Consider the following 25,584-nt stretch of genomic DNA (forward strand, 5'->3'; position numbering starts at 1 on the left):
TTTTCTGGCACAGCAGTTGCGCCAACTACATTATCTCCATTTTTCTGATAACTGCTCAAGACACCTCGATACCCCCCTCTATTTTAACAGACAGAGATGGCATAATGATGAGCATGTTGCGAAGTGCTAGTTGGACACACATGGAAGGACACTCCAGAAAGTCATGGTAGTTGGTACAACCCCCTCCCCCCCCAAAACAAAAAAACGATAGTGAGCAAGATAGTGAGATCCAGAACCCTCATTCGTATGTAGTAGCATAGTCTCCTTTCTTATGTTGATCCTTTGCAAAGGAGCAGCACATCAGCATGTCTAACACTGACAGACACCAGTCTGGGACCTCTGGAGCTTAGTGCAGGAACATCTACCGCATGAGCTAAAAGCCACTTGTTTGTTATCTAAGGCTGTAGAGCAGACTCATTAATTGCTCTATAAGTGGTCTTGTTGCCACTAGATGGGACAGAACACCATACCCAGAAGGTGTCTGGGTTACACACGCATAACTAGAATATATGGTTTATGCCTTTCTCTGTTCATATGTAGATCAATGATCTAAGACTGTGTGGGAAGCAGTGGCACTACTGCATGCCGTCTCCTCCTCCATCTCCATACCTAGTTCTGCTGGTTTGGGCTTCCCTTCCTCCTGCACAACTGGAGGTGAGCATTCATGGTGACGAGAGCTAAACAGGCAGGTAGACTCCATGAAGATCAGTGAGGATTAAATAAGATCTGACCCAAAGTTCAACCAAAACTTAAATCCTACCTGATACAAATTTTTCCTGAGGTTCAAAATAGTACAGGTTTTATTTTTTATTTTTTCCATTTTCATATACCTGTGAAGTTTCTGGTTTCTGCTAGAAGTATCAAAATACAGTGGACCAAATTCTCTGTACTGCCTGAGTAACTAGGCTATGCCCAAAGGAATGCTTCTGGGGTCAGAGGTGAGATGGAAAGGGAGGAATTTGAGGGGAGGGTCCAGAGCTTATTGTGGACAGTGGATCCATGACTATACAGATCCACCTGTTGAACTCCATGGTCTGCAGCAGTTCTTCATAGCCACTGTGTTTTTTCTCTCTCTGTCATGTGCATGGACATTTAACTGGAAATTTGTGTAGCCATGGCACCGCTAATTGTGCACTCTTAAATTTCACCCAACAGCATAGGGCAACACAGAGTGTGAAGATCCCCTGAATGTGCTCTCTGCATCACCATTCCGTGCGCACAAACACATTCAGCAGAAAAACACCTCACTTTCTCTGGCTTTCACACACTGCTTGCCTGGAAGCGGCTGAGGATTTGGACCTATATGAAGATCTTTCCCAATTCTAAGATCTATGGGAAATCTCCAGAAAGAGCCCAACAAATTATTTAGACTAGAGAAGTCTTTGAGAACTTTGAATAAGTGTCTAAACTTGTGACTTTGTTTATATTGGTGTATTAAAAACTATGAGGTGTTTTTGCAAACCATAAGTACATGTTCATTAATTGAATAAGTAGCTTATAATTTCCTCATGCTATTCATTCAAATACCAGCAAATGTGCAGTTTTGATTACAGAAAATTAGAGACCTATATATTCCTCATTTTCTAAAGTGTTTGTGCTTGTGTTCAGCCTGTAGCTTGTGTATTATTACAACTGAAGCATTAAGCAAAACCTTTTGGTCCTGGACAGAACAAATTGATCCAGTAAGTGCTCTATGTAAAGTAGGGTTACCATATTTCGAGCCTCCAAAAGGAGGACACTCCACCGGACCCCGGCCCCACCCCCAGCCCCGCCCACGCCCACGCCCCAACTCCGCCCCCTCCCCTGCTTCCCGCGAACATTTGATTCGCGGGAAGCCTGAAGCAGGTAAGGGGGGGTGTGGGGGGAGGAGGAGCGGCCCTGGCTGCCCCACCCCCCGGCGTTTCCAGCCTGGGCCGGCCCCCGGCCGAGCACCCCCTGGCCCTGCCGGCCCCCGGACCTCCGGCTGAGCATCCCCCGGCCCGGCCCCCGATCCCCGGCCGAGCACCCCCTGGCCCCGCCAGCCCCCGGACCCCCGGCCGAGCACCCCCTGGCCCTGCCGGCCCCCGGACCTCCGGCTGAGCATGGCCCGGCCCCCGATCCCCGGCTGAGCACCCCCTGGCCCCGCCAGCCCCCGGACCCCCGGCCAAGCACCCCCTGGCCCCGCCGGCTCTCGGCGCTCCCGGTCCCCGGCAGCGCCGGCACTCTGCCCCGCCGGCCCCCGGTCCCCCCGGCAGCGCCGGCCGGCACTCTGCCCCGCTGGCCCCCGGTCCCCTGGCAGCGCCGGCCGGCGCTCTGCCCCGCCGGCCCCCGGCAGCGCCGGCGCTCGGTGCCCCTGCTCCCCGGCAGCGCCGGCGCTCGGCCCCACCGGCCCCCGGTCCCCCGGCAGCACCGGCGCTCTGCCCCGCCGGCGCTGAGCGCCCCCGGCCCAGCACTCCCGCCAGCATGTCCTGATCTTCCCGGACATGTCCGGCTTTTTGGGATTTCCCCCCGGACGGGGATTTGGAGCCCAAAAAGCCGGACATGTCCGGGAAAATCCGGACGTATGGTAACCCTAATGTAAAGAACTCAAATTAAAGTAACTGGGAGTTACTCTGTATTTGGGGGTGCTAAGAGAATCCTCTTTAGGTGAGTCTTTCTTTATTTTCAGTAAATTGTGAAACTTGATGGTCAGCAGGAGAAACCGTCCTTCAGCAAGTTAGGATAATTTGAATGACATTGGTTTGTTTTGTTTGATTCATCTCATTTCTGGTCAGCAGTGTTTATTGCTTCTACTTAGTGACTTTTGCTTTGACTGAAAGGTCTCGGGTAATTTGCCAGATGTCAGAAACATATGTGATCTTATGCCTTGGGTGCATGGCAAAATCTTTATTAACTTACCTTTACTGCTTTGCCATTCTTTTCATAATTATTTTTTAACTCTTCAGTTGAATTTCATATTTTTGAATGTGCCTGTCCTGTTGTTGGAATGTTTTGTTGACAATAACAAGGTTAATAGTAGTATGTCCATGCTGCTCTTGGATTTCTGAATGTCTACTTGAGTTTGTGTCCATAATAAGCAAATACTTCGAATTTTAAACTGTCTAGTTAAATGAAGGTGTTTTTTAAAATCACATTATACATATTTTTTCTGAATGTTCCCCTCCAAAGCTCCTTCCATTTCTTTTTCCATTTTAAAAGGAAGTACTCACTAGCAATAACAAATAATGAAAACTAGTGAAAGCAAAAGTAATTAGTGTGTTCCAAAGAACAGTCTCTATGCACAGATACTACTTTTTGACATTGAGCTATTTAATTTTCCTTCTGGTGTTTTCCAGGCTTCTCATATTTACAGGTAATTAAAGTTAAATAGCTGTGACAATATGTGTAATTAAATTTTCTTTCTTCATTTCATGACCCTGTTCTCTAGATCCTTATTCTGCTCACTGACTGAATTTTCTTGCAGCACTTTCCTCCTGCATTAATTATTAAAAGAATAGAGCTACATAAAATATTGATCTGTTGCCTGACATTCATTTTTGAAATGTAAGCGGAGCAAGAGGTAATACAGGAGCCATTTCAAGAGCTTTTCTTTCTGTTAATACATAAACTGTAATGCATGAAAAGATATTTCACTGAAAATGGATGTTCATTTTATTTTACTGGGTGTTAAGTATGCATTCCATAACAAACTTTAAAATATAATTATTTTTCCACAACATGCTGTCTTTTATTAAACTTCTTCCACCATTGTAGCCAAAAACCAACAAAATCTGTTCAAGACTGAGACTATACTCTAGCTGAATTTCAGATTGCCTATGCCTGGGTTTGTAACTGAGTCTAAGCACAATAAAATCTGCTCTACTCTTAGGCATCGTCTTTACTTTAAAAAAAGGGGAACGGGGCATTCTTATCTCAAGTTAACTAACTTGAGGTAAAATCCTAGTGAAGATGAGGCAGACTGCAGTTTTCACATTAGTTAGCAGGTCAAGTTCAAGCTTAGGCCTACCTGAAGGCATAAACTAGACCTGCTAACTCTTATGAATCCTGCAGCCTGCCTTGTCTTCACTAGGATTTTACTTGAAGTTAGCTAACTTGAGTTAAGAATACACCTTTTTTGTTGTAGTGAAGACAAGGCCTTAATTTTCTATTGTTTCTCCTGTTTGTAATAATCTTTGTACAGAAGTGTAAGAAAAAATCAGTGGATAAAAAACAAGCAAAGTAAATTTTGTTACATTTTGTTATATGACTGTGTAAGCACTGAATTTTCCATTCACAGTTTTTGTTTTCTTCCTTATTAGTCCTACTCTAGCTTTCTCATAATCATTTCATTCTTCCATCTTTAATAACAGTACTTGGTATATGTAGTGTTTTTCTTCCATAGCTCTTAAAGGACCTCACAAAACGGGGTAAATATTATTATCCCTGTTTTACAGATGAAGAAGTTGGGGCTCACAGAAGCAAAGTGACTTATCTAAAGTCACACAGTGAATTGGAGTCATCTGTTGATTCATAGTGCAGGGTCCTTCCCAGTGGCAGAGCTAGAAGTGGAAATTTTGGGTGGGCCCCGACTTTCGGGTGGACAGGCAATGACCGACTGTGCTAGCTCAGTTTCTCCCCCAACGCTATGCCCTCTTCCTAGTCCTGCTGCCCCCAGACAAAGGGCTTCACCTGCCGAGCTGGGCACGTGCATGGGGCGGCTCAGAAAATGGCAAGGCAGAGCTGCCAGAATGTAGGTTTCTGAAGGGTGGGTGCATAGCTCCATCCTGGATTTCAGGTGTCCAAGTAACGCTCTGGGCCACTGTGGCAGCACTATACCTCTGCTCAGATTTGGGTGGGCCTGAATGCTAAGTGGGTTGGCCATGGCCTACCCATGGCTATGTCCCTGGTCCTTTCTTCAGTGAAGCAATGTCCATAGATTCTAGCACTTAATCTTCAGCCTGTTTGAGGCATTGGAGGCAGATGCAGACTTATCAGCCCCTGTCAGCAGCCTAGGCTTCTGCCACTGAAGAGGCAACCATTTTAGGTTACATCCACAGATCTGGATTTTCAGCCAGTTTAACTGCAGAAACTTGAAATAATTCTATAGTAAGTTGAACATATGCCTGCTCTAGATCTAAGGTATCAAGAAACAATTATATTCTTTTTGTACATATTTATTCTTCTCGTATAATTTGCTCAAGGTGGGCCAGTTCAGTGGGCTTTACTAATTGATCAAAGGAAATTTCCTGGTAAGCATGCATAAATGTTCCTAAGTCACTGGCCTGAACACCTAACTAGTTCTTACATTTTCATAGCACCATGCAAATATCTTTTAATATTTTTATGGCAAACATGAAGGGAAAGGGCTCATGCTTGAAGTGTTAGCTTCCTTCTCTTCCATCCTCACTCATTACATGCAACTGTGATAATGAAAAATATGTCGATGGGGTTGGAGAGGCAAGGGAGCCAACACACAAAATACTATCAAAAGCAATCATGAATAATTAGTCCAAGTCAAGCAAACGCTCTACAGACTTTAGACATATTAGGAAAATATGACCAAATATTCCAATTTTAAGTAATGTTATTATGGAATATTTATCACGATGCTGTCTAAGATGGTAGAGTCCACCTTTGAGGTACTCAATTTTTCTATTCTTAAATCACCTTCCAGATAAAATAAATTTTGAATGTCATAACTCTGCTCTGTAAAGTCAATGAAGGCTACTTACTGATATGACAAATAAGGATATCAGTTGTAGATTCTGAATTCATTGCGAAGGCGGTGTTAGTTTTCTTCCATTAGGTTGCTTTTTCCTCAGTCAGAGACCATTATACAAGCTCAGCCTTAAGGCTTTTTGATTATCCTGGAGGTAAAAAAATAACCTTCCAGTATATTCATAAAACGCTAAATGGCTGAAATTGTGATGTATGAGTATCACCATTATTGGGAGAAAGAAGAATTGAGAGTAAAAATAAAGCTGTTTCATGCCTGATCTTAGAAGGTATTGCGAGCCTCTTCTGAGGTGCTGAGTACCCTCAGCTCATGATGAAACCAAAAGGAGTTAAGGGTGCTCAATACTTCACAAGATTTAGTTCTTGATAAGAACTATGATGACAGTGGTGGTGATGAGTGCTCTATAAATGCCTAGATACATAGAAAAGTAGCCAGCAGTAAATTGATTTAACAAGCAGAAGGAGCATGTAGGGAGTCACTAAGAACTCTTTAATATATATCCTTCATCCTGTACTGTATGAAAGAGAGGGTCACATTTGGACTAGGATAGTTACTAGGGCCTAATCCTGCAAACACTTTCTACTAAGAGTAGTGTTTACTACTATGAGGAATCTTTTTGATGTCAATGACCTTCCTCATAGAAGTAACCAGTACACCTGGTAGTAAGCAGTACATCAATAGTCTATACTATAGTCTATACAGCATGCTCCTGTTCTGGAACCTCAAATCTTACCAATATTCATATCTTTTAGTATCTAAAAATAGCAAACTTGTTTTCTTTTTGGGTGTGTTGATTTTTGCTTTAATAGTTATTTTAAATCTGGATATATCTCCTTTTTTGTAAGCAGGTTTTCTAGTATAGTTTATCTTACAAAATACAGGATTCCTGTTTATGGGCCAAATTCTGCAGTCTTTACACACGCAAAACTATTGTTGAAATAAATGGGAGTTTTGCCTGTTTAAGTATTTCTACCAATATAAATAAAACCCAATGTATGATTATTTTGTTTAAACTGGATTTTTCTTTTATCATCATTTTGTCTTGAACGGACAGAGAAAGTCATATAACATTGTAGTCCCTGGGAATGTAGAGCGATAGAGAATGCATTTTAAGGACAAAAAAGTTGTTTGCCTGTATGATTTCTTTAAAGGGAATGACTTTCTATAGACGCATATTCACTTGTTCAACTCTCAGATAAGAACTTGTGTTCAACAGATTAGGGTAGTCAGGTTGAAAAAGGACTAATAGTTTGAAACAACGTCATAGTACGTAGAAGCCTCACAGTTTGGGGTATGCATGTGTGTTTGCATCCACACTGTATTTTCAGGGATCATCAAACTTAAACTTTTGGAAAAGCTTCTGAGTCAGACTACATAAGTAAGTGTGTGTGTGTGGTGGTGGGGGGTCTGTATACTGTAGTTCCATTTTTCCACACGTTTTGTTTTCAAATACAGTTGGGCCCCAGTGACACGAAGTAGACAAATCCTGTGCACATCACAATAGTGCATCTTTAGTTATTCTCACACAGAAAATAATCTAAAAGCAAGACCAAAATTTTCTAAAATATTCAAAAGCATTTTTTTCAGAAAACGCAGCAAGCTGTTGGTTTAAAAAAAGAAGTAATATCCTTTATATGTGAATCCATGAAATTATAGGATAGTTCATTTTACCTTCATTCAAATTCTCTATTGTGCTATCGTAAAGAGGGAACTAAACGTAGAGATTAAGCTTTTAAAACAAACAATTGTGCACGGTAATGAAAGAAAGAGACTACATGGTTGCTTAGGATTATATTCTGCCACCCTTGCTCATGTTGAGCAATACCTTATCTAGTGAGTAGCCAACTGATTTCAATTGGACTACTTGTGGACTAAAAAATACTCCACATTAATGTGGATGGTAAAATCTGTCTCATTAATTGTTGGTTATGGACAAGAGTACTCCTGAAAATACCTGGAAAATCATTTGAGAATGCATTTTCATAAATCTGATTGTTAACTATATCAGAGTCATTGCTAGCAAACTGTGATGCCATAAATCTGATCACTGAACAGATATCCTGGACGTCCCATTTACATAGCTATAAGAGAGAGAGAGATTAAGGAGCCTCCCTGCTCTCGGATGATCTCTGCAAGAGCTAGTGAGAGTTGTCCACCCTTCGCCCAGGAAAACATGGGGGTTATTACGGAGTTTCTCCCAGTTACATAGGGATGAAAAAGAGCAGGGAGTAGGCAGAACTATGTCTTGCCACTACCGTACACTGGTCCTCGGAGGTTGATCCTGTTGGGGAGAGAATAGTAGGCTACACCCTTTAAAAGGTTTCCGCAGATGACTCTTTCCCTCCCTACCCTCCAGTGCAACTCTGAGGCCTGGTCTACACTACGGGTTTAGGTCGACTTTAGCAGCGTTAAACCGAATTAAGCCTGGACACGTCCACACAACGAAGCCCTTTCTTTCGACTTAAAGGGTCCTTTAAACCGGTTTCTTTACACCACCTCCGACGAGGGGATTAGCGATAAAACCGGCCTTTGCGGGTCGGAATTGGGGTAGTGTGGACGGAATTCGACGTTATTGGCCTCCGGGAGCTATCCCACAGTGCTTCATTGTGACCGCTCTGGACAGCACTCTCAACTCAGATGCACTGACCAGGTAGACAGGAAAAGACCCGCGAATGTTTGAATTTCATTTCCTGTTTGCCCAGCATGGAGAGCACAGGTGACCACGCAGAGCTCATCAGCACAGGTAACCATGATGGAGTCCCAGGATTGCAAAAGAGCTCCAGCATGGACCGAACGGGAGGTACGAGATCTGCTCGCCATATGGGGAGATGAAGCAGTGATAGCTGAACTCCGTAGCAGTAAAAGAAATGGAAAAGTATTAGAAAAGATCTCCAAGGCCATGAAGGACCGAGGCCATAACAGGGACACACAGCAGTGCCGCGTGAAAATTAAGGAGCTACGGCAAGCTTACCACAAAGCCAGAGAAGCAAACGGAAGGTCCGGGGCAGAGCCGCAAACTTGCCACTACTACGCGGAGCTGCATGCGATCCTAGGGGGTGCAGCCACCACTACCCCAACCGTGTGCTATGACTCTCTCACTGGAGAAACACACAGGGAAGACGGTTCGGGGAACGAGGAAGATGATGATGGAGGTACTGTAGGTAGCTCACAGCAGCAAGGAAGCGGAGAAACCGGTTTCCCCAACAGCCAGGATATGTTTGTGACCCTGGACCTGGAACCAGTAACCCCCGAACTCACCCAAGACCCTCAGGGCACACAGGAGACCTCTGGTGAGTGTAACTTTGTAAATATTTGTAAACATTACAAAAAAAAAAGCAAGCGTGTTTAATGATTACTTTGCCCTGGCAATCGCGGCCAGTACATCTACTGGAAAAGTCTGTTAACGTGTATGGGGATGGAGCGGAAATCCTCCAGGGATATCTCCAGAAAGCTCTCCTGGTTGAAATGGGGTGATTTTATTAAGGGGACATTCAGAGGCGCCCGTTCCTGCTCTTCTGACCAGAAATGTTCCCTGCTGTTAACCACGCGGAGGGGGGAGGGGTGAAGTGATCATCCCAGAGAATCGTGTGTGTGTGTGTGGGGGGGAGGGTGGTTTACTTGTGTTTGTGCCGCATGTTAACCGGGAAACCGCAGCCCCCTCCTTTTACATTGAAACCCCATTTTAAATGGACAACCCAATTCATCCTTGATATGGGAAATGCGCTGCTGTTTGCAACCTTTCCCGCATGTTAAGAAGGTTAAAAAAGCCAAAACACTGTGGCCTACCATGGCTGCCTGCAAGCCGAAATATGCGACCTTGTAATGAAAGAGTGTACCCATTGTTCTCTAAAATGTGTCTTTTTTAACCACCTCTCCCTTCTCCTCCACCAGCTGCAAATGTTTCTCCTTCGCAGAGGCTCGTGAACATTAGAAAGAGAAAACGTAGGACGAGGGACGATATGTTCACGGAGCTGCAGATGTCCTCCCACGCTGATAGAGCACAGCAGAATGCGTGGAGGCAGTCAATGTCGGAGATGAGAAAAGCCCAATATGAACGAGAGGAGAGGTGGCGGGCTGAATCGCGGGATGAACAGAGCAAGTGGCGGGCTGAAGACGATAGGTGGCGTCAGCTTGCAGACAGACGGCAAGAGGCAATGCTCCGTCTGCTGGAGCATCAAACTGATATGCTCGAGCGTATGGTTGAGTTGCAGGAAAGGCAGCAGGAGCAGAGACCGCCGCTACAGCCCCTGTGTAACTAACAGCCCTCCTCCCCAAGTTCCATAGTCTCCTCACCCAGACGCCCAAGAACACGGTGGGGGGGCCTCCGTCCACCCAGTCACTCCACTCCAGATGATCGCCCAAGCATCAGAAGGCTGGCCTTCAATAAGAGTTAAAGTTTTAAAATGCAGTGTGTCCTTTTCCATCCCTCCTCCCCAACCCATCCCAGGCTACCTTGGCAATTATCCCCCTACTTCTGTGAGGAACTAATAAAGAATGCATGAATGTGAAAAAACAATGACTTTATTGCCTCTGCAAGCGGGAGGGGAGGGTGGGGTGGGGTGGTTGGTTTACAGGGAAGTAGAGTGAACTGGGTCGGGGGAGGGGGGGTTTGGAGGGTTCATCAAGGAGAAACAAACAGAAGTTTCACACAGTAGCCTGGCCAGTCACAAAACTCGTTTTCAAAGCTTCTCTGATGCGCACCGCGCCCTGCTGTGCTCCTCTAACCGCCCTGGTGTCTGGCTGCGCGTAATCAGCGGCCAGGCGAGTTGCCTCAACCTCCCACCCCGCCATAAAGGTCTCCCCCTTACTCTCACAGATATTGTGGAGCGCACAGCAAGCAGCAATAACAATGGGGATATTCTTTTCGCTGAGGTCTGAGCGAGTCAGTAAGCTGCGCCAGCGCGCTTTTAAACGTCCAAATGCACATTCCACCACCATTCGACACTTGCTCAGCCTGTAGTTGAACAGGTCCTGACTCCTGTCCAGGCTGCCTGTGTACGGCTTCATGAGCCATGGCATTAAGGGGTGGGCTGGGTCCCCAAGGATCACGATAGGCATTTCAACATCCCCAATGGTCACTTTCTGGTCCGGGAAGAAAGTCCCTTCCTCCAGCTTTCGAAACAGAGCAGAGTTCCTGAAGACGCGAGCATCATGTACCTTTCCCGGCCATCCCACGTTGATGTTGGTGAAACGTCCCTTGTGATCCACCAGGGCTTGCAGCAGCATTGAAAAGTACCCCTTGCGGTTTACGTAGTCGGTGGCTTGGTGCTCCGGTGACAAGATAGGGATATGGGTTCCATCTATGGCCCCGCTACAGTTTGGGAATCCCATTTCAGCAAAACCATCCACTATTGACTGCACGTTGCCCAGAGTCACTACCCTTGCTATCACCAGGTCTTTCATTGCCCTGGCAAATTGGATCACAGCAGCCCCCACCGTAGATTTGCCCACTCCAAATTGATTCCCGACTGACCGATAGCTGTCTGGCGTTGCAAGCTTCCACAGGGCTATCGCCACTCGCTTCTCAACTGTGAGGGCTGCTCTCATCTTGGTATCCTGGCGTTTCAGGGCAGGGGAAAGCAAGTCACAAAGTTCCATGAAAGTGCCCTTACGCATGCGAAAGTTTCGCAGCCACTGGGAATCGTCCCATACCTGCAGCACGATGCGGTCCCACCAGTCTGTGCTTGTTTCCCGGGCCCAGAATCGGCGTTCCACGGCATGAACCTGCCCCAGTGACACCATGATTTCCACATTGCTGGGGCCTGTGCCTTGTGAGAGGTCTATGTCCATGTCAATTTCCTCATCACTCTCGTCGCCGCGCTGCAATCGCCTCCTCGCCTGGTCCAGGTTTCGCCTTGGCATGTCCTGGCTCTGCATATACTCCAGGACAATGCACGTGGTGTTCATAGTGCTCATAATTGCCGCGGTGATCTGAGCGGGCTCCATGATCCCAGTGCTAGCTATGGCGCCTGGTCAGAAAAAAGACGCGAAAGTAGTATCTGATGGACCAGGAGAAGGAGGGAGGGCGGGAGGGAGGGAGGGCCGAGTGACGACATGGCGTACAGGTACAGGAACAGGGAGAAACACAAACAACTGTCACACAGAATGGTCCCCCCAAAGATTAAACTGAAAACCCTGGGCTTAGCAGGCCATTGATTTCACGGAGGAAGGGGAAGCAAATGAATACAGAACAAATCTATTTTTTACATCTTAAGCTGGCAGCCAACGGTGCAGCATGAGTGATAGCCTCTCCAGTACGATGATGACGGTTACCAATCATAAAATACCATCATCTGCCAAAAGGCAAGGGGCTGCTGCTGTGTAGCAATGCAGCCCCACGTCTGCCAGCCCCACGTCCGCCAGCACCCAGCATCGCCCTCGGCCTCTTCTGGGTGCTTAGCAGACAATACTGGGCAATTGGCAGAAAATAGTATATTACGACTGGTAACCATCATCATCGAAACAGTAGCATGTCTGCCCAGGTGGCCATGATTGACAGCCACACCAGTACGACGACGATGGGTACCAGTCATAATATACCATCGCCTGGCAAGGGGCTGGTGCAATGCAGCCCTACGGCTGCCAGCCCCACGACTATCACTCATGCTACACCGTCTACCGCCAAAAGGCAGTTAGCAGCTGCTGCTGTGTAGCAATGCAGTCCCACGTCTGCCGGCACCCAGAGGACATATGGTGACGGTGAGCTCAGCTGAGCTGAGCGGGCTCCATGCTTGCCGTGGTATGTTGTCTGCACAGGTAACCCAGGTAAAAAGGCGCGAATCTATTGTCTGCGTTGCTGTGACGAGGGGGGAGGGGCCTGACGACATGTACCCAGAACCGCCCGCGACACTGTTTTGCATCATCCGGGCATTGGGATCTCAACCCAGAATTCAAAGAAAAGGCGCGAACCGCTTCTCGGCTCTCTGAGCTGTGGCGCAAACGTAGTATCTGACGGACTAGGGGAAGGAGGGAGGGCGGGCCGAGTGACGACATGGCGTACAGGCACAGGGAATTAAAATCAAGAACGGTGGCTGTGCATCAGGGAGAGACACAAACAACTGTCACACAGAATGGTCCCCACCAAAGATTAAACTGAAAACCCTGGGTTTAGCAAGCCGTTGATTTGACGGAGGGAAGGGGAAGCAAATGAATACAGAGCAAATCTATTTTTTACATCTTAAGACGATGGTGCAGCGTGGCTGATAGCCCTCGGCATCTCTCTGGGTGCTTGGCAGCAAATACGGGGCGGTGTATGACGATGGTCTTCAGGCCTATTGCACAATCGGCTGCTCAGGAAAGACTCTGCTAACATACGATGACCCGACTTGTAATAGGACGGCTAACAGTCGTAATACACCATCTACTGCCAAAAGGCAAGCCCCACGGCTGCCAGCACCCAGATCGCCGATGAAGGCTACCAGTCTACTGCACCGTCTACCGCCAAAAGGCAGTTGGCAGCTGCTGCTGTGTAGCAATGCAGTCCCACGTCTGCCGGCACCCAGAGGACATATGGTGACGGTGAGCTCAGCTGAGCGGGCTCCATGTTGTCTGCACAGGTAACCCAGGTAACCCATGTAAAAAGTCGCGAATCTATTGTCTGCCGTTGCTGTGACGGGGGAGGGAGGGGCCTGACGACATGTACCCAGAACCACCCGCAACACTGTTTTGCATCATCCGGGCATTGGGATCTCAACCCAGAATTCCAAGGGGCGGCGGAGACTGCGGGAACTGTGGGATAGCTGTCGGATAGCTACCCATAGTGCAATGCTCCGGAAGTCGACGCTAGCCTCGTACTGTGGACGCGGTCCGCCGACTAGAGCACCTAGAGCATTTTATGTGTGGACACACACAATCGGCTGTATACAACCGATTTCAATAAAACCGGCTTCTATAAATTCGAACTAATTTCGTAGTGTAGACATACCCTGAGATAGAATCCCTCTCTATGCTCCTCCTGGGTGGTGCAGCTCTGCATCATACTCAACTCAGGCCTGTGGCTGAATGCCACTGTGTAGGCCTAAAGCAATAGGTTGCTTAGGAAGAGGAAAAAAAGGAGACTACAAAACAGAGAGGCATCTTGTAGTAAAAGAAATTGTGTGGGGAAAATACAGAAAAAGGATGTCAGCTAAATGGAAATTGAATGAGATGTTTTCCCTGAGGTTTAGCTGAGAGTTGTTAGTGTGGCTTGGGAATGTGCAGGCTGCAATTTATAGTAAATTTGTGTCAGCAATTTACATATGGCAGAATGCACAAAGGTAGCATGGATACATACATACGTGCAATCTGCAAAACGTGAAGGAAAGCGGAAAGGTTTTTGTGACATCCATTTAGTTTTTTGACTTTGCATTTATGACAGTTGCGTGACAGTTATTCCCTACAGAATTTGAAAACAGAGAGCTCTTAAAATGTCACTTTAAATTAAAGCTAGGATGTCTGAGAGAGCTAACTTATTTATGTTCTTGATGTAAATTTCAATAGCGTGCTGGGGTTTACTTTGCTCTGGGTTTTTTCTCTGTCACGAAGGTAGCTCATGGAACTTTATTTAGCTGCAAGGTTATGAGATTTTTGCATTTTAGAATATGAAAAGAAATATAGTAGAAAACAGACACTGTTAGCCTTTTAGGCAAAAGGTAAATGTGTAAACTCTTAATATTGTGAGCCATATATTCCCATTCCCTGTCTGGCTGACTCTCCTCTTTTGGGGATGGTTTTTGCGCCAGTGGTAGAAAAAAAGTATTTCCTGCATTTTCCCCCCAAGCACATAAACTGCAATTGTTCCTAGCCTTTGAGATAAGTCTGCAAGGGGGTTGTGTGTTTAAATTTCCTGCTAGTCCCCTCCGCTGCACACCCTTCCAAGGACCAGGAATAATCTAGCTCGTATTTTCCTGGTTTTAATATTAATTCAGCATTTAATACTAGTTCAATAATTAAACCTATAAATGATACCAACCACTGCTGCAGGTAAAAAGAATGACTACTAAAGGTTCTGAACCTTGAATTCACTCTAAGGCTATGTCTGCACTGCACTTTTGTCAGCCAGGGGTGTGAAAAAACACCCTGACCGACAAAAGTTTTACAGACGAAAAGTGCCAGTGTGGACAGTGCTTTGTCAGTGGGAGATGCTTTCCTGCCAACAAAGCTACTGCCCCTCGGTGGTGGTGGTTTTATTTTTTCAGCAGGAGAGCTCTCTCCTCCTGACAAAGAGCGGCTACACTGCATACCTTAGAGCGGTACGGTTGTAGCGGCACAGCTGTGCCGCTGTAAGGTGCGCAGTGTAGACATAGCCCAACGCAGATGAAGAATACCTTGTCGCAAACTGGACTTATCTTTTTTGGGTTACTATTATTTCTAAAAAATGAACATCCAGAAACGTGCTAGGCTTCTCACAGAACCTATCAAAGGCACTTTCCTTCGTCTGAGAATCGTACAATCTAATTATAGCAAAACCAAAACAAGTATGAGGCATAAACAGTGTGAAAGATCGGTAGACAGTGGGACAAGGTTACTAACCAGATGGTCATGCTGCGTTCTTATCTTGAAGGGTGCATTGTATTTCTAAATATATTTTTGGATGAGCTTACATTTTGTTTTGAGGTTAGAACTAATGAGAGAAGAGTAGAGCTGGATGCATAAATAATTTTTCAGTTCTGAAAAATAAAAAAAATAGTTCAAGTTGAACAAAACTATTTTTTTCAGAATTTTGGGCATATCAATAAAGTTGGGGAAATTGTTTCAGGTATTTTAATTTTTTTTTTTTTTTTTAAGGGAAGTGAAGGGCTAGATTCACAATTCATAGCCAGAGGAACAGCCACTGGTGCTGGATCCCCCTTATAATCTTTAGACCAGTGGTTAGTTCATTCTCTTAGGATGTGGAAGATCCAGGTTCAAATCCCTGCTCTTGAGCAGGAGATGGAACCCAGGCTTGCCCACTCTTAAGTGAAGTGCTCTAACTACCAGGCTCTGGGGTGCCCCCAGAAATGTTTCACATGGTGCACACACAACACTTTTGTGCCTGCTGGCTCCCCCATGCGGGCACTCACCACAGCCCACCTCCCTCTCCTTGCAGCAGGTCTTAAGACTGCTGCTGAGCGAGTCCTGCAGGCAGAGTGGGGACATCAGCTGCTGGAAGTCGGGCAAGGCTGGGCAGTTTTGATCTGTAATCCTAGCTTGAAAAATCAAAATGTCTCATTTCATTAATGTTGAAACTGTTCATTTAGATGTTTGTTTTTCATTTTCATTTTGACCAAAACTGTTCACCAGAATCAACACAAATTCACAAAATGTTTGGATCAATCCAAACCTGCATTTTTAGGTGAAAAAATAGTTTTGGTTGAAGAATTTTGCTGAGCCTTCAAGAGCAGTGAGGGAGGTAAGAGTTTCATGAGAACAGAAGAGGTTGAGAAGAGGTGGGACATTAAGATGGAAGGGAGGGATGGGGACATTTATGTACAATAATATTCTATACAATCTCTCTAGTCCTAATAAATTCTACTATTCATAACTAGGATGAATTTCAGTCACATTGTGTTATTGTAGTATGATTGGCCTATAGTCATATTATGCCAAACTTGTACTCCCATCAGTTCTCAAAAGCTAAACAGGATGGCCTGGGTTGCTGTTTGAATGCGAGATCTCCAAGGAAAGTCTAGGTTGCTGCAAGAGGTGGTGTTAGTGCCTGAGGGGCTGGGTCCTGAGAGATACTAAACCATACCCATAACTCCCATAACTCCCACACAAGTCCTCCGTAAATGGAGCAATGAGCCAGTGCTTCACCATGTACCGACAGGGCACTGTGTTGGTACAGGAGCCAGCTTACATATGAGACATTAAACCAACATAAAACTTGTTATTATGTCTTTCAAGACCTTGGAAGCCCTAGGCCTTCTACACAGTTGTACATGGAAATTAGATACTTGATTGCATGCAGCCTTAGACTTCTGATGTCTTGAAACTCAAGCCCAAAATTTTTGGTGGCACTTAATGTAGGAGAAGAAATGCTAACTCCAGTGTCCCAGCCAATTTGCAATGAGTAATTGCATTTGGCTTATCTAACTTTCCCCTCCAGCTTGAACTGGTTGAGGTATTCTTAATTTCCTTCCTTATACTCTTGTATTTCCTTCCTTAAACTTTTGCTGAGTGCTGTTAAATGACTTCTTTTTTTTTCAATTCAGAGACTTTTGTATTTCAGTGATGACTGAAGTTATTCGAATATATGTGTCTGGTTTGTAAATTGTTTTGAGACTCTTCAGGGTGAAAGATATGATATAGTAATTACTGTATCACTATATCTTCACTATTTTATGGGAAAGTGGATGCAAAATGCCATGACTTCTGTTGTGAAGTGTCCTATTGGTGGTTGCTTTCATGTGTTCCTTTCTAGAATTCAAGGTGGAATAAACAAGCTATGACAACAGAATATTCTGATTTGGGACAGATAATGCACAAAGACTACTAACTCTCATCTCAGCACTTAGCATGTGTAGCTGGGCTAATCTTTTATGAGATGTGCAAAGGGAAAAGTGTGGAAGCACCATTCCTTCAAGCTAGTGGAGCAGTTCTGCAGAGGCTGTTTCACCCCCATGGCTAAAGTAGCCTTGCATGCCCTTAGCATGGCCTTACCATGGGCTAGAGGAATAAACAGTAGCAATTCATCTCTAGGCCAGGCAGGTGAAGTGTTCCCACTGAAACCAGACAGGTGACGTGTTCCTCTAAAATCTCACCAGGATCTACTGCTGTGGGAGTAGGAGTGGAGGGTCTGCATTTGCCCTAGAATATGCAGTTCATTTTATGTCCTTCACCCCAGTGTAAATCTGGCTGTCATACTATATAGAATTCTTGTTTAATGTATGATAATGAGCTACTGGTATAGTGTAATAGAAAACATAATCTGTTAATGAGCCATTAGGCAGGAGCCCCTTTTGTGAAGACAGATGAAATACGAAGACAGAGACTGGCACTTAGGTACTGATTTTGCAGACATGAAATAATCAGCTTTTTGGGATAATCAGCCACTAAATGTACAATATCACTTTCTGGCTAACTATGAAATTGTAATATGAATGCATTAGTTAAGGAATCAGTCATACGTTGGGCTGATCCGTTTGCAAAAATGTGATGAATAGTAACAGAAAATGAAGATGTTTCAAGTAAAGATGACATTAAATTTGCAGAAAATAACTATAAACCTTTTCCTCCCCACATTCCCCCTCTGCAAATATATAAGCATATAAAGTACATATTCGAGAGGTCCATTTTTGTGTCTCTTTAGATTTATATTCTACAGTATGTCCTAATGTTCCATTAACAATTGTTGATTCCAGACCTGTTTAAATATACAAAACATCCCATTAAAATGCTGCAGTAATCAACCTTAGAAATAACATAAGCATTTATTACCATGATGAAGGTCCCCCACCCATATGCAGACGTGCTTTGCAAAAAACACTCTTGTGAGTGGGTTTATGCTACTTGCAGGGAAAGCAGTAGGTGGCTCTTTAGAAGCCACTGCTGTGCAGAAATACCTTGTAGTATGTGAGTCACTTCCACGTCCGATTCCGTGAGCCACTTCCACGTCAGATTCCCTTGACTTTTCCCCCACAAGGCTAAATGGGGGGAGGCACACTGGTCAATAATTCTTGCGTGGGGGAGGACAAGAAAGGATCTTACTGCCCAACCCTGATTTTCTCCAAAAACAGAAACACATACTTAATTCTTCATTTTCTGGCCCAAGAAGCCACTGTGGACAGAGGGTAAGGAACATATAGATAGCTTTAGAGGAGAGGGAGGGAGATAAGTTTCCAAAGGGGAGGTCAAGCTGTCTGAAGAAGAAAAATCTACAACTGAAGCCTCTGTCATTCCCCCAGGAGATGAGAAGGGTCCTGATGGTGTGCCAGCCTACTGAGTCCTTTCCTCAATCCCAGCTTTTGTTGAGAGAAGGTGCATTGGATGGGGATTGAATACATTATGGGAATTGACTGGTTGTCGTATGAATGTATTTGGGGCGTGAATGTGGGAGTTGTACATATCTTGGAAAGTGAGTATGAATGGAGGTTTGTATTTTGAGAGCCTAAGTGAAAAGTTGGGGTGCTGAATGGACTTGCAGGGCTCTCTCGTTGAATTTGTGGGGTAAGTGGATAAAATATGTGGAGACTGGGTGAGATGTGGAGGGAGTTCTTATTTTATTATTTGTGTTACCATAGCTCATAGGAGCCCTAGACATGGACCAAGACCTCCAGGAATGAAGAATGAGGAAGAGGCTAGGAAGAGGGAAGAAGAAGGATTTTGGTGAATGCACAGGTTCTAGAGGGAGAGTGAATGGCAAACATAGTGGGGCATGAGGAGGAAGGAAAAAAGAGATCATCCACAGTGGAAAGAGACAGACAGGCACATATACAGACAGACATTGAAAATGACAAAAGAAAAGTGCACTAATACATATGAAGCAGGAAAAGAGAAGGAGCAAAATAGAGACAGATATAAAAAATTTCATTTTAAAAAGTCTTTAATAGAAAACTGATGTCAATTGTTACTGTGATATAAAGATAGAAATATACTGTTTACATAATGCAAAATACCTTTGTCTGAATTGAAATGGGTGTTGGGAATTCCTTGCCTTTTGGGGATGGATTTCTCTCTAGATACTGCTAGAACACCATAGCCAGCAGCTTAAAGACATTTCTGAAGAATATATGTTTTTGCCTTTGAAATGTACCAGATAATACCAAAATCCATGTTCCTTAGGGAAACCAGACGGACTCTTCTAAAATAGCTTTATTCCTTAAACCCCTACCTTCCCTCCAATCCAAATCAACTCAGTATTTTGTAGGTTCTTCAAATTATATTGAAGAATATCATTATTCTTTGTTCCTGCCAGCATATCCATTCATTCTCCTTGCCTCAGTTTGGCTCCTAAGGTGATTGCACTTATTAGCACATTGAGAGCTGATGGCCTCAGTCATCAAAACTCCAGAACTGTTTGGAGCTTCCTTTCTTATAGATCCCTCGTAAGTGAGGAATCTGGAAGTACTTTGGAGAAGGGACTAGGATAAAGAACAGGGTAAGGACGGGGAAGAGGATAGTGACCCCAGGTTAGGAGGGCAAGGGAAGGGAATGGTGATGATGATGACAAAGAGGAAGGGACCAGGAGAAGTGGGTAAGAAGCCATTGGCAACCAATGTACTGAATAGAAATTTCAATCTAGTGATACTCTGAAGTGAGCTAAGAAATGTGTTCCTTAACCAGACCTTAGGAATTAGAAAATAATAGGAATTGGCCTCCCATGCCTAGTCATTTTGTAGGGTTTATTGTACTAAGAAAATGAACACAGTGTTTCCTCAAGGATTTGGGAAAGGAACAGATTATTTATGTTAAACCCTACAACTGAGGTTACGAAACAAGTTAACTCATAAGAGAAAATTATATGGAAATTATAAGAGTAAATGAATAATGTCTGAATTCTCACACAGAGGCTAATGCTATGAAATCTGTCATTTCTCAACAGCTGTTTATAAAAGCAATAAAAGCTTTTGGAACTGATAAAACAGACGGTCTAATGGTTGAATGACATTTATCTTTCTTAGAAAATGTTTTACTCGTGTGATAGTATAAAGTGGTTATCACTTTAGGCAGAACCAATAAATCAGTTTCAAATATGCTTTAAGTCAGTAAATCAATTTTTAACCAAAGTAGCCTAATAAATTATATGAATTAATGTGGTTTCTAATTTGTCTTTCTAAAACATAACAAATAATACTTAAACAGGGTAAATACAGTCTTAATGACGGAGTACAACATGCCCATATATGGAATAAGTCTTGTATGCATGTATTACATTTAATTTTAAAAGAAAGAATATGTGATTATATATAGAATGTAAAATAGGACTTAGACTTTCTGCGTACTCTGTTCTTGTTTTGGGGAAAAAATTGTGGAAATGGAAATTGCATGTTAGCATTTTTTTTTCAAAAGTAAAGAACAAAATGGAATGCTGAGAAATGCAGTTTTACAATCTGTATATTATATATGTTATCTTTGTTTATCAGTTGCAGTAAGTCTGAATGGCCATTGTAATGGCAGTGGCAAAATACTCAGCATCTCTCAGGGTCAGGCCCTCCATTCTAAAGTTTATAGATTACTTCAGTACTTCTTTATTTTGTAGTAAGAACTCAAAGGAACTCAGGTATTTGACCATTACAACATTAGGTTGTTTTAACACATAAAAACATGAGACCTAAATGTCTGCATTTTCAAAAAGGACTAGTGATTTTAGGTGCCTCTGCTTTTTAGTGTACAGTTTGAAATACTTAAAAGCTGAAATTTTCACCTGATATTCAGAGAATTGACACTCAGCACTTCTGGAAATAAGGACTGTTAAAGTGTATGAAGTTGGGCTGCAGAATTATCAGTCACTATTGAAAAATCTAGGCCAGATTAATTGAAAATCCCTTAAAATATTGACTTGAATATTAACATGATCCATGCTAAACATCACTACTTAATCCCATTGCTTTTCATTATATTCCGTCCTTTTTCCTAGTTTTGTATATTTGCCTATTTAGATTTTTAACTCTTCAAGGCAGGGACCCTACCTTCTTACCTGTTTGTAAAATTCCACCCATGCTTTTAGCAATATAAAAATAAGAAATTACAAGATAGAATTTCTCACATAAGTAATTTAGAACAAAATAATTTTGTTCAGAGTATTGAATATTTTTAAATCCATAATGTTTTACCTTGACTTTATGCTGTGAATATGGCATATGGCTGGGAGGTATGATTCCCAGCATAGTAGACAGACTTGTGCTAACTCTATTCAAGCTAGTATGTTAAGAATAGCAGTGTGGATGTTACAGCAGCTCGGACCCTGGGGGTCAGATGAGCTTGGACTTGGGTGGCTAGTCCAAGCCACTATCTATGCCACAATTTCCATTCTGCTATTTTTAGTGTGCTAGCTTGAACAGAGCAAGTGCAAGACTGTTCACTTGCTCTGGAAATCCCACCTCCAAGCTGCAATGTAGAGACAAACCAATGGATCCAATTGCAGTATCTGGCCCCTGGAGGATTCTAGTTGGATTGGAATGGAAAAAAAATCATGTAGCCTGAACAGTTATTATACCTGTAAGGTTACGTATCGGGGTACAACATGCACTTGTCACAGATAACAGGTTCTTTCTTAGGCGGCTACTTAAAAGTAATTGAAAAGATAGAATTTGGTGAAACACACACAGAAGCTTTGTTTATTACAGACAACTGTAATTGAAATCATAGGCAAGCATCAATATACAAAATGGTTAGAAAAATAAGTACATTAAAGTGGTTTCCTGCGTTCCTTCTCACAATCTTGCATCATGCATACTTACAACTTATGGAGACCATTGCAAACAGAGATGGAAGGGAAAGTAAGTGGAGCCCATCACAAGAGAGGTCCTGATTCAGTTTGTGTGTCTCAGGGACCCAGTGAACATGAAGAAATGGCAACTGGTTGTAGTATTATGCCCTTTCTTATGGTAATAATATGAATATATACCAAATTTGATCCTTTACACTGATTATAATAGGGTCAATAGCTGTCCCTATCCATATGTGGCCTTTGGGGTGCCCAGGATTATGTATCAAGCATTAATATTCATGAGTTACATCACTTATTTCTTAATAATTCCTATAGGTACATGCAGTCTAACTGCTTAGATACTGCATAGCAACCTAATTGCTGAAGCCCCCCAAAACTCCCTTCTTGACGAATCCTGTGGTAAACTGTACTTGTTTGAGGTGACTCACTCGTCTCTCAAGTTGAGAGTGCAAAATATCTGACCTGGAGCTATCTCCTTAGGACTACACTGTGCTACAAATCCCAGCTTTTAACATAACTACTCCAACAAAGCCTTAATCTAATATACCAGGCCTTTACTACAGCAAGCTTAATGACCAATTTACTTACGTTCACCTATTTGCCCCCCTTGCATATTCCAAGCTAAAAAAAGCAATATATCTCAATCATCTTATACTCTTATAATGTAATTTTAGCTCTAGTTAGCATAAAATCACCCATGAGACAGAGTCATAGGTCATAAGATTAGGTCAGAGGTCAACAATCAAAAGGTTCAGAGAGGTTTGCCCATCACTAAGCCTTCAGTAGGTCCGTAAGGTACAACATGTTTTACCAAGTCATGATCACCTCTCTCACCATTACATGCTGCCACAGTTCAGCTCGGCAGAGGCACTCTAGCTGCAGTTCTTTCTTTGTGAGGGGTCCTAATTTTGGGAATTTGCTTCTCCCCTTTGGTCTGCCAGAGCCCAGATTTGTTAACCTTCTGGGCATGCTATAGAGTTCATCTTTTTTTCTTACTTCTTGAGGAAGGCATGGGTTGAGATAGCTACATTTATGTGATACTTAGTTAATATTCATGTTATGATTTTTAATTTATGGAATAGACTCCCAAAGTACTGGATGGGAACCTATTGTAATAGTCTAAGAAGTCTATGACTTTTCTGATTGTACTTCCTTCAGTGATTCATGGCAATCACCTTTTCATCAATAACATTATGTTGGCATAAAAAGCCAGGTCACTACAAATTCAATTGAAACATTAATGAAAGAAATGAAGAAAAAAGGGCTTGTAGGATCAACCGTATATAGTGCTCACATGTTTATTCCAACTCAGTCCAAATCCTCCTCTATTTATAAACCCACTGAGGTCACTGGTGCTAGTTTTGTGAGGAGTTTAGGATTTGGCCCCTACATGGCTAATGTCTATGATTATTCTTCAGCAGCTTCATTCATATCTGAAGATATGTATAGCCTATGACAATTGGCTAACAGGGAACAAGACAGTAGTGAGGTAGGAAGGCAGGTGATTATTAAAAAAATAGAAAGAAAAAAACTTGCTGTATCATAGTAATTGATTTCTTTAAGTTGGGTATGTGTGTGTTTGTTTTTTTCAGGTGCAATTGAAAACAAGCATTTCAAGTCAATATGTAATTCGTACCCAGCCAACAAACACCTGCCTTTCTACACTTGAATGTGCAGCTATTGCCCTTGCCATCATGGAAAAAAATGATGGTATTCAGGAGGTATGTAATTAATTTTAAATAATTGACTTTGTTAATGGAACAGTAGTGTGAAAGCCAAGTTAGTTAGATAATAGTACCATATTTATCTTGAGCACCTTACACATTCGTTACCCAAAGACCTGAATGAGATCATGAGATGCTGCTGGTTGGTTCATTTCAGAGACCTAGCAGGGGTAAGCAAGCAGCTGTCTGCTGATATTATTCTGTTCCTTCTTTGCAGACCATACTCAGGTTTTACTAACTGACACTTGCATACCCATTACTGCAGCTGTCTACTGTGGACTTCCACAAGGTTCCATTCTCTCCCTCATCTTATAGAACATCCCTGTCAAACACCATGGTCTTAAATGCTAACAGTTTGTTCATGATACTTACATTCTTTGCACTGAATGCTAACTACACTATTTTCCAGCTATCACCGTAATTGAATTATGCTCTTTTACAATGAGGAGTTGGCTGAAGATAAACCTGGGCAAGACTTTTGGAAGGAAGTGGTGGGCAGAGGGAAATGTTTCAAAGTACCAGCTAGTGTCATAACATCAACTTCTATATAGGGTATCTGCCTTACCATCTTGAAGGTTGAATGCAGACTAGTGGTGTGACAGTAGCTTTCTGGATCATTCTTCTCTCTCTCTCTCTGTAGTAACATATTGACTGACTTAACACAAGCTTAATTATTATTAGCACCCCCCTTATGAACTCACCCTCCCTCACATCTACTCTCTCTTTTTGACTCCCACTTCTCTTCTGTTCTGCTGTCTTCTGTTTTTTGTACCAAACCCATCATCCTGGGATCTCCCCTAAATTCAAACTGTCCTCATTCTTTCTCCTCTCTCAATCCCTTCTGTATTTTTTTTTTTGCTTGCCCTCTCCTCATTCATCTTGCACTCCTCCTGTGTACTACTCCTCACTCATTCACTCAGACTGTCCTTTTATTCTCATCAGCTCCTATTCCCTCTCCTCCTCATTCCCCTTACATTTACTTTCTCATCCCATACTTCTGTTTCTCACTCCTTTTTTTTCTCCCTCTTTTCTGAAACAAGATGAGAAGAGTAAATCTACATTTGTCTCTCCATCACTTGAATTTACATCTCTTTGTAAGGTACTCAGATGCTTCAGTTTTGAGTATAAAACAAATATCAAAATAGATAAGAGTTCAGAATTTGCCCAAAATTAAGAAATAGAAAATTTATTGCATTTTTAAATACAGCGCGGCAAACAGAACATTATGTGTTAGAAATGTATGCACTTCTCCAACTACCTTGCTGTTTGAGGTAACTCACTTGGCATTCCTGACTGCAATACTTAAATATTCCCCCTAAGCTGTACAAACAGCATTTGTAGTGTGCTAACTTACACTAATATAGCATGTTGTATTGAATTTTTGTAAATACTTTTCTTCAGATACTTCTTAATTCTGTAATTTTTTCAAAATCTACTAGATTCTAAGTACTGGGTCAAACTGCCAGGAAGGTAACAATCCATTGTACTGGTGTTTTTTATGTGTAGAATTTACATATTTATTCTGTCTCACCCATGCTGCTTTCAGTCTAGAAGATTAAGATTTGATATTTTGTAGCAAATGAAAATGCTAGTAAAATTTGCAGCGATTTCAGTCTTTTATCTAATTTTCATGGATCCAAAAAACTTGATGATTATTTAGATAATCAGTGATTCATCAGCAGTAAATGACATGGTAATTAGCATGTGGAACCAAAATTTTAAGCTGGATCTTCAAAGCTTTGTGCTTTGCACTCTGTTTAGTTTTTTAATGATAGCTGAAAACAGTTGACGTTGACAGGATCTTTTGATCTTGTAAA

The 25,584-nt window shown here is 43.0% G+C and overlaps 1 protein-coding gene across 2 annotated transcripts in view; it reads left to right on the forward strand.

Annotated features, from left to right (window-relative positions):
- Nucleotides 1-25,584, forward strand: part of DTWD2 (DTW domain containing 2) — a 204,794-nt gene that overhangs the window by 173,280 nt on the left and 5,930 nt on the right. The window contains exons 5-6 of one of the 2 annotated variants that reach the window (XM_054032530.1): nt 541-654; nt 1,156-1,748. In XM_054032530.1, the coding sequence (XP_053888505.1) occupies nt 541-654; nt 1,156-1,188 (147 nt within the window). In that variant the 3' untranslated portion in view covers nt 1,189-1,748. Of the gene's footprint in view, nt 1-540; nt 655-1,155; nt 1,749-23,635; nt 23,765-25,584 lie in introns of those variants that run through there. The other variant, XM_054032529.1, reaches the window with a different exon arrangement.

Source organism: Malaclemys terrapin, chromosome 6 (assembly GCF_027887155.1).
Source record: "Malaclemys terrapin pileata isolate rMalTer1 chromosome 6, rMalTer1.hap1, whole genome shotgun sequence".
NCBI lineage: Eukaryota > Metazoa > Chordata > Testudines > Emydidae > Malaclemys > Malaclemys terrapin.